The 15291-nt window shown below is 48.9% G+C and overlaps 1 protein-coding gene across 1 annotated transcript in view; it reads right to left on the reverse strand.

Annotated features, from left to right (window-relative positions):
* Positions 1–14160, reverse strand: part of LOC115384449 (probable global transcription activator SNF2L2) — a 30072-nt gene extending 15912 nt beyond the window's left edge. Inside the window, exons 1-19 of the mRNA XM_030086724.1 lie at positions 13933–14160; positions 13206–13335; positions 11678–12085; positions 11480–11581; positions 10917–11187; positions 10667–10793; positions 10282–10455; positions 9993–10166; positions 9739–9909; positions 9594–9644; positions 9331–9461; positions 8454–8511; positions 8261–8358; positions 8004–8151; positions 6419–6582; positions 5342–5408; positions 5135–5245; positions 3372–3614; positions 1040–1153 (exon numbers count right to left, since the gene is read on the reverse strand). Of these exons, the coding sequence (XP_029942584.1) occupies positions 1040–1153; positions 3372–3614; positions 5135–5245; positions 5342–5408; positions 6419–6582; positions 8004–8151; positions 8261–8358; positions 8454–8511; positions 9331–9461; positions 9594–9644; positions 9739–9909; positions 9993–10166; positions 10282–10455; positions 10667–10793; positions 10917–11187; positions 11480–11581; positions 11678–12085; positions 13206–13335; positions 13933–14160 (2970 nt within the window). The remainder of the gene's footprint in view (positions 1–1039; positions 1154–3371; positions 3615–5134; positions 5246–5341; positions 5409–6418; positions 6583–8003; positions 8152–8260; positions 8359–8453; positions 8512–9330; positions 9462–9593; positions 9645–9738; positions 9910–9992; positions 10167–10281; positions 10456–10666; positions 10794–10916; positions 11188–11479; positions 11582–11677; positions 12086–13205; positions 13336–13932) is intronic.
* Positions 14161–15291: the final 1131 nt, after the last annotated feature.

A 15291-nucleotide genomic window follows, 5' to 3' on the forward strand; every position in this document is an offset into this window, starting at 1 on the left:
GACACAGACCTCAAATACAAATAAGGGCAATTAGTTTGGGAACGTAAGCCTGAGACCATGAGAGGAGTACGATGCACAGCCCAGGCAGCCGCTACTTTGAAAGCTAGTTTGCATTTAGCATTGGAGCAGCTGGCAGGAAGGGTAAACTGTTGATAAAACTGAAAGCAGGTACTGCGGCGCTCCTCCGGTGCTGAAACCCTCAGCTCGGGGAGCAGGCTGGCTCCGCTCCTTTAATTAGAAGAAGCTTTTCTCTTTAAATTGTTATGGTCGAACTCCTGGCCCGCTTCGCAGAGCCGGAGACTCTCCCACGCAGGTGAGCTGACCGTTTCCAGGCGTCAGAGTCTCACTGTCGCCACAATGTGAGAGGTGGTAAAGCAGAGTGCTGTCCTGTGATCCCATGAGTCAAAATGTGAAGTTTCCTCAGAGATCATCAATTATTCCTCAAGCTGAAGAGGACAGGCAAAAAAAAAAAAAAAAAACCTAGTTTCACCCCGCCAAATCCAGCCTCTGTGACATTTAGGGGAGCATTTAATGAACACGGAGAGACAGAAAGAAACATCTTTTTCAGTGAGACAAACTGGGTGAAGCTTAACTGCCTTCAGGAAATGAACAGTTTGGAGACAAAACAACAAAAATGACAAACTGGAGTCAAAACTATTGACAGGGTTTTAAAAAAAATCAATAAAAATTTGATTTGGTTTTAGAATGTTTTTCACTGTGGAGGAAAACAACTTCAGTGATTTCTCACTTAATTAAACTAATTTTAGACTGATGAGCATCACAGTACAGATGAATGAAGTGTAAAAGTCAATGTGGAACGTTGTGCCCTCTTTTCACTTCACTGCACTTCCTCCTCTGGATTCATGCGAGTCAGCCATCAGTGTAACGCTCTTCAACATGCTTCAGTGTGAGTAGACGGCACATGAGACAGTTTGACGCTGCATTTAAAGCACTGATGCGGCCTGAGATTCCCACTTTGGCGCCTAACCGGAGGTCTCTGGCGTGGCGGATCGGCGGTTTGACCTTCTCCGGCCCTCACCTTCTCCGGGAGCTGCGACTCCACCTCCTTCTTCAGCCGGCGCAGCAGGAAGGGCCGCAGCACCTTGTGCAAGCGGCGGATGATCAGGATGGTTTCCTCCTCGTTCAGGTCCACCTGAACGAGACACAGATGTGAGTGAAGCACTGTGAAGCATTGTGGGATGTCATCCGTGTAAATTAGGCTGAATGGCATTTAGTCAGTCCCGGCATCAGGATTCAGTATCGGCCTGTAACTAAAGGCTAGCCCTCGTACTGAAAGAGTGGTGTCGGTGCCTCAATCCTCAGATTAAAGTCAAAGCGATGCTGACGGCCGCGTCGCCCCGTCGTCAATCGCCGTAGTGCAGTTTGCTGCGGCGCCTGCACCCTGGCTGTGTTGAGGCTGAGCACGCCGGATTACAACATAATGCTGTTTTCACTTCCAAACAAAGCTGCTTAGCAGCATTTTCCCTGAGAAAGCTTTCACACTGCAAGATAACCACATGTGCAACATATTTCATTATTTTCTTTTAGCAAATTCAGGCCCAGAGAGCACGAAGGCTTTGTATTCTGAGAACAGAACTGGGCTGAAATAAACCTCTGCTGCGAGACCTCTGCACTGTGGGGGAGTTTCGGCTTCCGATGATAATTTAGTCGACGAAGACGACGTCAAAAAACATTAGTAAACAAATGTTTGTTAAACCTTCAGTCGCTGCTCAGTATTCCGGCGTGTGCCTGACCTTCTCTGAGGGCAAAGAACAACTTTTCTCTGAGGAACTGAAACGGCTTTCATCGTGATTCAGAACGTTTCTCTGGTGTTAATGAAGTGTGTACTGTGAAGCTGCCCTTCGATAAGTTTAGCCAAACAATGGTCCCAGTGGACTCGGCTTCAGGTTCTCTCAAACTCCACCAGCTGAAAAGACTGTGTTTCCGTTCTTCTCTTATTGATGCGATTACTGCCAAAAGAAGTATTTTTGGAAAAAAGTTATAATTAAAGAAGACTTTACACAGCAATGCCCAACAGAGACAATTAAAACAACTTGCAGGTGGTATTGATTTGAAAAGTTCTTCGATTTGTTTTGTGAGAAACACATTTTCTCCGATGATTATTTAGCCACGAGGCAGTGTCGAGCTGTGCATCGATATCGGCGCGGTTCTGGAAACGGGTAAAAATAAGCAACGCACCAAGCAGCAAATTAAACTCAAGCAGCAATTTCATGGCATTTAGCAGCAGAGTTACTGCCTTGTTGTCGTGTCTCTGCTAATCGGCAGAGTCGGACTCCACGTCTCTGCTCGGGGGCTCAATTACAGCAAAGGCTGAAGTGAGGCGGGAAGCGCCGCCGCCGATCGCCAGCCTGCGTGCTCAGATTGGTCAGGCTGACGGGAGAAAGCCCAGGTCCTGCAGAACCCCCACCCAGCATGTCCTCGCTCTGTCCCTGGATCTAACGGTTCTGTCCTCAGCGAGCGCCGAGCAGAGCCCGGAACTAGAGCATGCTGGGTAGCGGCTCTGAGGGAACGGGGCTGGAGGAGGATGCAGCTTCAGCATCCACTTCATCCAGAGATGAATATGATGAATGGCAGCGCCGGCGGAAAAGAGCTCTGAGGAAGAGGATGATGAAGCCACTCGACTCCAGGAACACCGACCGGAGACGAGAGGCTCCAAGGCACTCAGCCAGCACTCACTCATTAGTCTCATCCGACTTCGAGGACATACTGTACAGAAAGGTGGGTATTTTCTTTCTTTATCTCTGTTTACAGTTTCCCCAGTGTCATAGGCTGGCTAACGCCGCCTGAATCACAAGTGAGATTCAGGCTGGGAACCACTTGTTCACTTTCTCGTAGGGGAGGAGCAGTTTAAAATGTTCCGCAGCTGTTGATTGGGCGCTGTGCATGTCTGTCAGTCTGGGGCTGTTGAAACCCAGAGCCAATCGTGTCAGATCCAGCCGCTGACGTAACTGCAGAGCTGCATTGTGCGCAGTCGCTTAGTGTGCGTCATCGTCCAACTGTCCCTCCCCGTCCTGTGATTGGGTCCCGCACTTAGGGACAAATTCTCCTCTTGGTCGCCAGACCGCCCTGCAAATCGAAATGAAACGAGGGCGCAGGCAGGATGGGAATTCCCAGGCTACCAGTGTCGGCTAATCTCTAGAGACTCGTGGGTGAGAAAAGCTCTAATGGGACGCCGCCTGAATCACACGTCTCCTCTCACTGCTTCAGTCTTTCCTGTAAGGCCATACATCAAACCAGGCTTCTCAACATGTCTGAACTGCTTTCTTCTCATACGCTCGTGGTTTTTGTTTTTTTTTTTTTTTGACACAGATGAAATGAGCGGGCGAGCGGCTCGGGGCCGGGACAGTTACCCTCTCTCCGGTCATGGCGAACGGGGCGTTGAACCACTGCTCGAAGGTGCTGCAGCTCTTGAAGATGGTGGGCAGCAGGAAGTTGAGCAGCGCCCAGAGCTCGGGCAGCTTGTTCTGCAGCGGCGTGCCGGTGAGCAGCAGGCGGCGGGGCGCCACGTAGTGCGTGTTCAGCACCTGGGTCAGCTTGCAGTGGTGGTTCTTCATCCGGTGGCCCTCGTCCACGATCATGTACTTCCAGCGAATCTGCAGCGTGGAGGAAACTCAAGTCAGTTTGAAACCCAGCCCCGGTTCGCCTCTCTGCCTCTTCACTCTGGAGTTTGCACCTTGCTTCACTCAGAGGATCGACCGCTGAGTTAAACTCTCCTCTGAAAACTCAATAAATCCATCGGAGCCCCTGTGGGCCGCGGCTGAGTGTCGGCGTTTGAGACGGAGCGGAGAAAAGAGCGCGCTGGAGAAGCTGTGCGTTGCTGTTAAGTTACTTTTTAATCGTCCAATTATTTGCCGGTGGCGTGATTCACTGTGTTGTTCTCGATTGTTCCCATCGATCCGCAGGCGACTCAGAAGAGCTGCGAGGAGCTCGAGGAGAGTTCAGCTCCGTCTTTCAAATGACAACATAAACCCAAGAGAGGTCGAGGAGAAGGGGAGGATTGATGAGGGGAGAAGTCACCTCCTCATTTCTTCACATTTCCTCCAAACGAGCCGTGAGCAAACTGAGAATATACGCTGGAATAATGAAGTGTGTGTTGTGACAGACCTGAAGTGATTCAGATACGCTTCATCTGGAACGGAAACGACGCTTTAAACCGGGGTTGTCAATAGATGGTCTTTCTTTAAATTAATCACTGAATCTCCATAGCTAATCATGTTTTGAACTGCATGTTTAAGATTCAGTTATTTTGCATTTCAAATCCGTTTCAAGCCCATAAAGTCAGCATTTCTTACCAGAGTGTCTTAAGTCACACAGAAAGAGCTTCTTTCTTGACCGTTTGTATTTTCTTTCAAAATAAAGTTCCATGTACATCAACTTAATCCAATGTCTATGTTAAAAAAAAAAAAAAAAGAGTTTTTAAATTGAAATAAAGCTCCATGTTGAGCCACTGGTCTACTTTTCAACTACATGTGAAACAAAAAGCTCAAACGGTGCTGAAACCAGGACTTAGACAGCTACAGGAGGAGACATTTTTAGGTTTCAAATAAAGAACCTGATGCTCTCAGTTCTCCTGAACCGCTCAGGGATGGAAAAAAGTCCCGATGACAGGGACATTAAATGAAAAAAAAATTAAAATTGAACAGAACTCATTAGATATGAGATTCAGAACTGTCAGAGTTCTACGTTCTCTCTCCTGCTTCGTTTATCTTTGAGGCAATTACTAACCCTAACCCTAACTCTGCGATTAAACCATTTTAAACCCTACTTTAAACCATTATGAATTTAAACAAAGCCTCATTCAATGATGACACTATCGTTTTCAGCTACTTGTATAGAAGAAGTATGGCAGTTATTAACTTCAGAGCGCTGAAATCTGCAAAACAACCAAATATTAATTCCATTTCTTCCATCAATGTTTCATTATTGGCTGATAAGTTAGACGAAATGATTAATAAAATAATGAACCTAATCTTAAAAGCTGTCGTATGAAAAGAGGAAACGCCTCCGGCAGCACACCTCCGTCTGTGCTGATCCCCTCCTGGTTCTCCAAGATGCACAGCGGAGGAGCGTCGCCTGACCTGACCGCCTTCTCCTGAGCGGCGGCGTCTCTCACCTTGGCCAGGATGTGCTTGTCCTTGATGATGTACTCGTATGTGGTCAGTAAGACGTTGAACTTGCCGCTGCGGAGCTGCGGCACGAGTCCGCGGCGCAGGGCCGGCGTGCCCTGAAAGGACGGCGGGGAGGAGGGAAAGCTCAGGGTGAATCCACGAGAGGAGGAAACCGAAACAGTGCAGACGGAAAAAGACGAGGAGGCTCTCACCTTGTAGGCGATTTTGACAATAGAAGGAGCCCACTTGTCAAGTTCATACACCCAGTTGGACAAAGTCCTGGAAGCAACAACAAAAACAAGTCATTTGAAGCTTTTGTCTATAAATATTGAAATAATATTGCATAAACTAGAGCACAGTATTTCTAATTGCTGTAAAACTAATTCTATTCCCTGATGTGACCGACGCTTTTCTTGACTGATGATTGTTTGTTCGTCTGTTAATCCCCAAAAAAACTACAAACACCAGGAAATTCATCCTCATATACGGTAAATAATACACAATATCCACGCCTCGGAAGCGTAAATTTAGCTTGGAAACAGATGAAAGTGAAATGTTGTGTCATGATTAAAACGTCTCGCTTCTCCTCAGGCGGACTGACAAGTCGGCGACGAGCTTTGATGTGGAAAAGAAAAGAGAGCAGCAGAGAGAGAGAGAGAGAGAGAGGCCGAGTGTGTGTCAGAGTGTGTGTCAGCCAAGCTCAGCAGGGGCTCCATGTGCTGCGACACACACACACACACTCTGAGGCCATTCAGGAGCCATTCTCTCATTAGGCTCCGTGGATGATACCATTAAAAATCAGCCCTTCAAGGTGACGAGCTGAAGCATTGTGTTAAAACCTGAGTCCAGTGCGTCCCTGAAGACTCTGGAAGACTCATGAACAGATCTTCTGATCTGTTTCATGCCTTTGTAAACTGCAGCTCCACAGAGTTCACAACAAATTAAAGTAATTCTGATCTGCTCATCAAACCACATTTACAACAGCAGTCGTTCAATCAAGCTACTTTCCATGTGAAAACAGGGCCGGAGAAGCTCAAAGCTGAAAGCAGCTGAAGACTGGAGCCTTGCTCTGCAACAGGAGTGTCCAACATGAGGCCCAAGGGCCAAAACCGGCCCGCAAAGAGGCAAATGGAGCAATATTGATCTTTAACAACACAACACCAAGGCCGTGGAAGCTAGCTAACTAGCATTAGCTTCAAAGCCATGCTGTCAGGGGAAGAACTGTCTTTACTCTGCGACTGCGGTGATTTTCATCAGTGAGGGTGGATAGTGAGGTGAGCGGTACTGACGAGAGCGGCACGATGATGAGGTAGGGCCCGTTGAGCCGCTTGTGCTCCATCAGGTAGGTGATGAGCGCGATGGTCTGGATGGTCTTGCCCAGGCCCATCTCGTCGGCCAGGATGCCGTTCAGGTTGTTGTTGTACAGCGACACCATCCACTCCAGGCCCTGGATCTGCGCGGCCAGACACAAACCCATCAGCTGCAGCTTCAACGTTCAGGAGCGACAGAGACAACTTGCTTTTCAATCACGGGGGGAGAAACGGAAGTGCTGCTGGAGCACACACACACTGCTCTTTCTGGTTGGAGCTCTTTGTTGTTTATCAGCATTGACAGCTGAAAGAAAAAGAAAAAACACTGCATGAAAAGAAGCTAAATCTTCCCGGTTTCTCCACACGTACCAGGGAACCTCTGTATGTGCGATAAGGAGCTAATTTAAAGCTTTTCACTGTGTGCCTCGCCGGGGGACTTTGATCTCACTGCCACCGTGGCATTTTATTTCCCAGCTGATTGTTGGGTGGTAGGGAGGAAAAAAAAAAGAAAATAAATAAATAAAGACATCTATGTTAGTGACGGCGGCGCTCGCTTGTGGAAAAACAATCAGCGAAAGGAGCGTGTGAAGAAACGGAGAGAGGTCAGGAGGTCACAGGCGGAGGGAAGGGAGGCCCAATTACTGGCATGTCTGTCAGAGCGAAGAAAAAAAACAAACACAGAAACCCAAACTGGACCGCTTTCTGCGGACGACGATTGTTCCACAGGTTGACACCGGAGGAGGACTCATTCATCCAATTATAGTGCTGCTGAAATCCTCCCGGTTCCCCACGGGGGAAAACCGCCACGCGCTGCTTAGAGGTGCAATAAGGAACATTACGTCACCGAACGTCCTCCTAACCCTTCAGTTCGCTCAGCGGGAAGCAGCTTCCCCCGTCAGAGAGTCAGACCAACACTGACCACCACGTCAACATTTACAACTATTCTGAAAAATCTACATTTCACTTCAATTTTTTCTCACCAATGTTCTCTTATTTTCTGATTTTTACTGTTTTTGTTTAGACCTTTTCTCTATATTCTCATTTTTTTTTATTCTGGGCGACTCAGGTCGAAACGTCCGGATTGCAGCGTGTTCTATAATTCTCTCTGCCACCCGACTCTGTCTTCACTCTGTTATTTACTGTGTGAGCAGCACTTTGGCTGCTATGGACCAACAGCATGTTGGTCTACACTTGTGATTCTGATGCAGATCGGATCACATTAGAAAAAAAAATGTAAAAAGTTTCTAAAACCTTGAAATCTTTTATGATCAGAGCAGAGAAAAAAGCCGATGAACATTCATTGAAGGCATTTCTGCGGCCAGTTCACACTGTTTGTTTTCCTCCTGTCGGCATGATTAATTACTTCAAGGACCGTTCATCACTTCTAATCTGACACAACGATTATGATGTCTTTCAACTTTCATAAAGCTGCTGAAAAAAAAAACCTGTGAAAGGAATCAAAGCCAATCAATCAGGCGCGGCGGAGTGAGTTATGAAAGGTTAATGATTGAGGGCAAACGGGTGAGAGGTGAGGGGAGGGGGAGTGCTGGAGAAACGCCGCCACCTGGTAGTGCTTGAGCGTGCCGTTGATCAGGAGCGACGACTGCTTCTCCACCCGCTCGATGACGGCGTGCGCCACGCCGTAGTAGGACTGGGAGCTGGTCTGGTCGGTGGCCACGCCGTACTCGTCGTCCACGTCCTGCTTGGCCGACCTGAGCGAGGACGAGGCGGAGTGCGTTAAAGAGCGACAGCCTGACAGTCGGCAGCGCACACAGTGCTGGTGCTGCAAGTGTGACAGGCGGTGGGAACGTGATACGCTACTCGATGATGTGCTTGGCGGCCGTCACGTTGACGCCGTCTCCGTTGGGATCGATGATGGTCTTCTCCTCGCCGTCCGCCTTGGCCGCCTCCTCCTCCTCCTGTCACGGCGCAGAGCAGAGAGAGCAGGGTGAACGGAGCGCGAGCAGCTACCGCCCCCTGCTGGATCTGCTGGAGCTCGTCGACTGGGACTGACCTCCTCCTCGAACTCTGAGCCGCTCTCCTCGCTGTCGGAGCGCGGGGCCACCTCGTACCTGGAGCGGACGGGAGAAACAGGCTGTGCTTCAAATAACCACAGGAGGAGGGATTCAGGACAGTGTGAATCAGAAGAGTCAAACACATTACAGTTCAGGCGCTGCATCTGGAGAGGCTGGAACGGAGTCATAATAACCTTTAAATTCAAACTTTTCAGTTCTTCTTTGTTGTGGCTCTAAGGGTAAGTTTTGGAAAAAGGGATTTTTGCAACCATTAAGTGCATAAAGTCAATTTTAATGAAACCTTCCGATGCAAAACACAGTAAATTGTCCCCAAGACATCTCCTACATCCATAACATTCTGCATGTTTTTACAAACGAGCCTCGTCTCATACTGAGGTGGCAGCACCACCGACACTGAAGAAATTTGCTGGAAAAAACAAACAAACTAATTTTTCTTTGAATATATGAACCTGTTGGGGATGTTACATCTTCAGTAACTTCAATCAGCTCCAATGTGCAGAAACTGCACTGCTGGGCTGTTACATGAATTGGAAGCTTCAGAACACATTTCCTGGATTTCTTAAAGCTCCTGTCGTAACTTTCCGAAGGCCAAAGTCTCCATTTCTATGAAACCCTGCATGTTGTATCAAGTTAAATGTGTTTCTCCTGGTCTGTGTGTGGAGAGCCTCACTCAGGGTTCAGTGTCTGCTTTAAAGGCTTCTGTGGTTAAGAACATTGTGTTCCTGGCATTAGTGGCGGCGGTTTGCCTGCAGGAGCTTACGGAGCTCCTCAATCCCCTTAAATTCACCCGAATGACAAATCCTGACGCCGCTTCCTTTTTAAGAAGAAAATCTGCAGACAGAGCGAGCCGCTCACCCGGGGTTCATCTCCAGCCAGGCCTCCAGCTGGCTGGATTTGGGAGCGTCCGTCCCCTGCAGGACTTTCCCGGTCTCCGTCTGGATCACTTTGACGGGCAGCTCGCTCATCTGGCTGCTCTCATCCATGGGCTGCAGACGAACACGACAGAGAGAGGCGGGAGTCAGAGGAGGCCGGGGCCGGGTAACTTCAGCGCTTTCAAAGCGCTTCTCAGACAAAAACAACGTCATGTGAACGAGCTCCACTCCATCACGTCAGCTCACCTCTCCGTCGGGCCCGAGAGCGCTGGTGCCTTCGCCGTCTCCATCCACCTTCTGCACAGAGAACAACACACAGGCGGGAAGCGTTCAGGAACCCCAGAGACCAGCTGAGTCTGGACTCTCGGGACTTCCCGGGAAGCCGCCGCACCTTCTTTTTCTTCTTCCTCCTCTTCTTCTCCTTGGCAGCCTGAGCGGCTTTGTGCTCGTACACCAGCGTGGTGAGGTTGGCCACGTACTCGTCCGTCTGCTGCAGCAGGTAGGCCAGGCGCTTGTCTTTCTTCTGGTCGATGAGTTTCCGGTAGCCTTCCTCATCCTCTGCCTGGGCACAGAGGGAACCACTCTCAGTTTTCGCTGTTACCACCAGCCGGTCCGTGCACTCCTGCAGCTGCTGCTGCTTCTCACCATCAGCCTCCTCATCCTCTCCTTCTCGATCCGCTCCGTCTCCTTCTTCTGCTCTCGCTCCGTGTTGGTGTGCCAGGTGGCGATGGCTCTGGTGAGCTTCTGGATCTTTCCGGACACCGAGCGGTGGTACTCCTTGAAGTCCTTTGCATGCTGAAGGATGCTGTTGAGATACTCCTGGAACAGAAGGGACAGCGGCTTAACAAAGCTACACAGAGGAGCTGCTAGCAGCTGCAAATGTCTGAGAAACGTCCTGGAGGGAGAAAGACGCTGTAGACCGCTCCTCCCCCACCTGATGCTTCTGCCTGCGCTTCTTCTCCTGCTCCAGCTTCTGCTGCTTCTCCAGCTTCTCCGTCATGCGCGCCTCCCTCAGCGTCTGCCGCTTGCTGCGCCGGTACGCCTTGGAGTTGAGCGCCGTCTCCAGGGTGGTGTCCCTGCGCATGCAGGCCACCACATCCTGCCTCAGCTGCAGGGACGTGCACGGCAACACCGAGCATGTGGGACAGAGACCCAAATATCAAACACATGCCGAGACGGTGGAGTCAAAGTCAAATTGAATTGCTATATTTCTGAGAGTTTTTATTTTCATCACATAATCTGGTGTGATCTATGTTGAAATGTTCCTTCTTAGTGGCATCTGAAGCAGAAAAGCTTCAAACATGGCGTCCGAGTCGTACCTGCCGCTGGAAGTTGAGCAGGCGCAGCGCCTTGAGCTCCACGGTGGCTTTGGTCCTCAGGTCCGGAGGCAGCGAGCCCGGCAGACTCTCCAGCTCCTGGATCCGGTGAGCGATCCGAGCCTGCAACCTGAGCAGCACCACCCTCACCTTCAACCGGCTTCACACACACTTCAACAAACGCTTTCCTTTGCTTCAGCGTAAAGGCAGACGAGAACATTATGAGAAAGATGACAAGTCCAGAGGAAGGTACCTGTACTCCCTCTCCTGCAGGATCCCCACAGGGTCCAGGCCCTGGGGCTTCTGGACCGGCGTGATGCGGTTCTGCTTCTGCTGCATTTGGAGCATGGGGGACACCTGCTGCCCCGGGGGCTGAGGGGTTGTGGATCCGCCCGGGAGGGGCCCTGCAGGCCCGGTGGGCACAGCGGCGGCGGCAGCGGCCTGCGGAGGCACCGGGGACGGGCGGCCACTGGCTACAGGGGTGAGATGCTTCTGCGCACTGGCTTGACTGTCACTGGACTGACCTGAAGACAAGAACGCTGCCGTGTAAACAGGGTGAACAGTGAAAACCTTTCTGACTTCCAATGCATTTTACAATAAAAACACAACAAATAAAGGAAATGCAAACACGGTGGCATCAACTGTTACCTAAAAGTAGTATAAATAATACATAAGAAGTAATTTGGTTCAAGAGAAAAGGAAGAATTGAGGAGATTAATTGAACAGAGGTGCTCCAAACTCAGGATCAGAGTGTGAGCGATGCCGGTGTGTTTCAGGGCTGGTGTGAGGAGTGTGAGTGTGTCGCCCTTCACCTACCATCAGGCCAGGGTTTGGGTCCCGAGCTCTGGCTGTGTCCCTGCAGGGCCGGAGCCGGGATGGGGCTGGACTGGGGGCCGCCCATCGGGGCCATCGGCATACCTTCAGGAGCAACGGTGAACATGGTGACGGCTGAACCTGGGCTGCCTGCCTCGCTTACACTCCGTCAAAACACAAACATGATTTACAAACATCTACCTGGAGGCCTGCTGAAAGGACTGGCGCTCGGCGCCTGCTGATGCTGCTGCTGCTGCTGCTGCTGTTGTTGCTGCTGCTGCTGTTGCATTGTGGGTAGGCTCCTCTTGCCCTGAACGGCCAGCTGGAGGTTTTCGGGCAGCGGCTGGCCTCGGCCCAGGATCTTGTAGGCCAGGATCTGGGCCCGGAGCTGTTGCAGCTGCACCGGGCTGAAGGCCGACGGGCCCCGCGGCCCCTGCTGACTCATGCCGGGCATGCCGGAGATGCCGGACATGCCTCCTTGAGGATCCATGGACATCATGGCCCCTGACTGCGAGGGGGGGATGTGGGGTGGGGTGGGTCCTCCTCCTGACATGGGGCTGGATGCGTGATCGTGGACTCCCATGGGGGATGGATGAGGGGACATGTATCCTGAAGCAGACACAAAATGCTCACTTCAAGTTTTCACTGATCAATTGAACCGCCGTCCAGACAACAGCTAGAAACTTCACCAGCCACCCAAATGATGTCCAGTGGTGTAATACCAGTTTATACCACCAGAGGGCAAAAGAAGCCGTATGAACAGGCAGTTTGTTTTGTTTTTTTTTTTTTAGGTTTTATTCCTAAGATTAAAGCGATACTTCAACATTTTGGCAAATTGGCCCATTTAGCACAATTATTTAGTAATTTCGAACAGCATACTTACTTTTTTTGTGAGGGCGAGCTGTTGTTTATTCAGAGGTGAGTCGGGGAAGGTTTTCGGGACGGACACAATGGAAGTGGGCGGTATTTTGGTTCCCCCTCGTCAAACTCATCAAATACACAATCCAAAAACCCCAAAACACTTTGGTGGGCAAATTATAATCCGCACATTCACTACGCTGTGGAACACCAACAAATAATATTGTAGCGTTACGACACTGAAGCAAATACTGGGAACTACTTTTTCTTTTGAAATCACTACACCCAGACAAGTAGTTCCGTCTTTGCAATCTTCGCATAAACAACTCAATCTCGTAATTTTGCATTAATACTTCACAGCGTAGTGAATGTGCGGATTATAATTTGCCCACCAAAGTGTTTTGGGGATGTTGGATTGTGTATTTGATGAGTTTGACGAGGGGGAACCAAAATACCATCCACTTCCATTGTGTCCGTCCTGAAAACCTTCCCCGACTCAACTCTGAATAAACAACAGCTCGCCCTCACAAAAAAAGTAAGTATACTGTTCGAAATGACTAATGAATTGCGCTAAACGGGCCAATTTTCCAAAATGTTGAAGTATCGCTTTAACAAGGGAGGAAGAAGGAGCCTACAATCACTGTAGGAACAAACAAACGGCATCATGACGACTACTACCACAAAAAATAATGAGAAACAGCCAAAACTTGGAAAAATCAGGCTGAGGACAGACTGGACATGATATCGGTGAACTGTGGGGTGGATTTATTATCTGCTGTGCCAAGACAAAGAACAAGTCTCGAGGACAGAGAGGTAAAAATGCTAACCAGGGTTTAAACCGGTGATCTTGAGTAAAATAAGGACAGGATACCTTGACTGTGCTGGTCCATGGGGCTCTGAGGAGGCCCCATGCCGCTGTGCAGAGACCTCATCCCCACGCCCTTCATGTGGCCGTAGTGCATGGCCTCCGCCATCGTCTTGTCATTCATGCCCTCCAGAGGCTGGAAACATGAAAACAAGCCTTCGATCAGAGGAGCCTGGAGGAGCTTCTTGGTACTAAGATACAGGACCGACATGTTATTCAGTACATGAGGAATATTCCTCACATGATCACACTCGTTTCTTAACTTTATAAACAGGAACCTTTACACATAAACGACTTCCGGTGAAAATACAAAACTGCATTTTGGGTGTGCGTTAAGCAACATCAGTATGTGGAGCCACACTTTTTGAAAATGGCTCCCAAGGTGGAAATTTTAGACGGGCGAAAAAAACACTTCAAATCTTTCTGAAACAAAAAAATAACAACAAAAAACAAAAACACGCAAATACACCACATTTCCACTTGATATGTTGGGGTGTAAACTGGGCCCGATTCTACTCTTTTGTTTTGAGTTGTTACAGTTTTTTAGAACAGAAATGTTAAGGAAATTCTAATTTTTAGTCAAATGTTTATCATAAAAAGAAGAATGGAAGTAATTGAATGGAAGCTAAACGCGCACAGAATTACTTAAATTTTTTTAATTGAACACTACTACAGATTAATATCCAGCAACATATAACAACTATTCTATATCACACACACATATCGGTAGTACCTTGTGCATAGGATACATGCTGTCCTGAGAGTAGTCGCTCTGGCCCTGCATGCCGTGCGGGGCGTTGGGGGTCCCCGGCCCCGGACTGGGGCCCATCATGCTGTGAACTGAGCCCGGGGAGGGATCGGGTCCGGGGCTGGGGCCCAGGATGGGCCCCGGGGACAGGCCCGCCCCCGGAGAGGGGCCAGGATGGGACATACCACCTGACGAGTCTGAAGGGGTGGACATCTACCACTGGACTGGCAGGATTCCAGTCAGCTATGGAGAACAGAAACCATAATTACCATCACATGTCCTGAACATTGCCATGAGTTTTTTTTTTTTTTTTAATCAACATTGTTGTAAGCTATTTTCCCCTCCAAAGAGCTCTTCAAGAGCATTGATTATTCCAGCCCAACCTAAAATTCATCTGAAAATACAGACAAGAGCAGAAGCATTCCGAGAAAAGAAAGAAAACATCCTTTCAAATATGAAAAAAAAAATATGGACCTCAAATATGGATTTCTAACTGTCAACTGATCTAAATTTAAGCCAATTTCACCTGTACTGACAACTACTGTCATTGACATTAGAGGTGAAAAGTTGTTACTGCATCCAGGCGAATGTGCTGCCTGAATAAATGTGCATGTGTGTGAATGTAAAACCATAAAATCTGTAAATTATTTATATGTTCCTTTTTCACTTGAGATTCAAGAAGCAGGATAATATACATATATTTATATAATAGATATGTAGTCTTGATAGCTACAAGTACCACTTGGATATTCATAACTTATTGTGTGCATTTCTGTATGTATGTATATGTTGCACACGCATGTACATATTGATAAATAGAGTCAAAGCAGCAGAGAAATGGACCGTTTTCTATTTGTGTATTTTTGTATGTTCCATATTTAAAATTAAATCAACTAAAAATAATAATACTAACGCCAGGACCCCTTTTCCAGTTGGTTTTGGAGGACAGTGGAGGGGAAAACTACAGCTGTAGTGTGTACAGACAGCTGCAACATGCACACTTGCAGCTTGCACCGCCTGTAGAACTAACACGGTCACCACGGCAGCAACAGATACCGACCGTGACATTAAACTACTCGCATTACAGAGCATGATACGGCTGCAGATGGGGTGCTGAGAGTGTCTGCGGGCGAGTGCAGCGGGTCGTTTATCTGTGGAAGTGTCACTCCAGGACCGACTCTGATTGGATCATGGCTTCCCCAAAAACTGGTGGCCATCGCGGATACATGCTCCCAAAAAAACACCAAAGTTACCACCAAAGTCACGCTGCTGACACGACCTTGTCACGACTTCACGTGGCTCGATTTACCCGACGCGCCGCGTTAGGAGACACGCAGCTGCGCG

This window comes from Salarias fasciatus, unplaced genomic scaffold, assembly GCF_902148845.1.
Source record: "Salarias fasciatus unplaced genomic scaffold, fSalaFa1.1, whole genome shotgun sequence".
Classification (NCBI taxonomy): Eukaryota; Metazoa; Chordata; class Actinopteri; order Blenniiformes; family Blenniidae; genus Salarias; species Salarias fasciatus.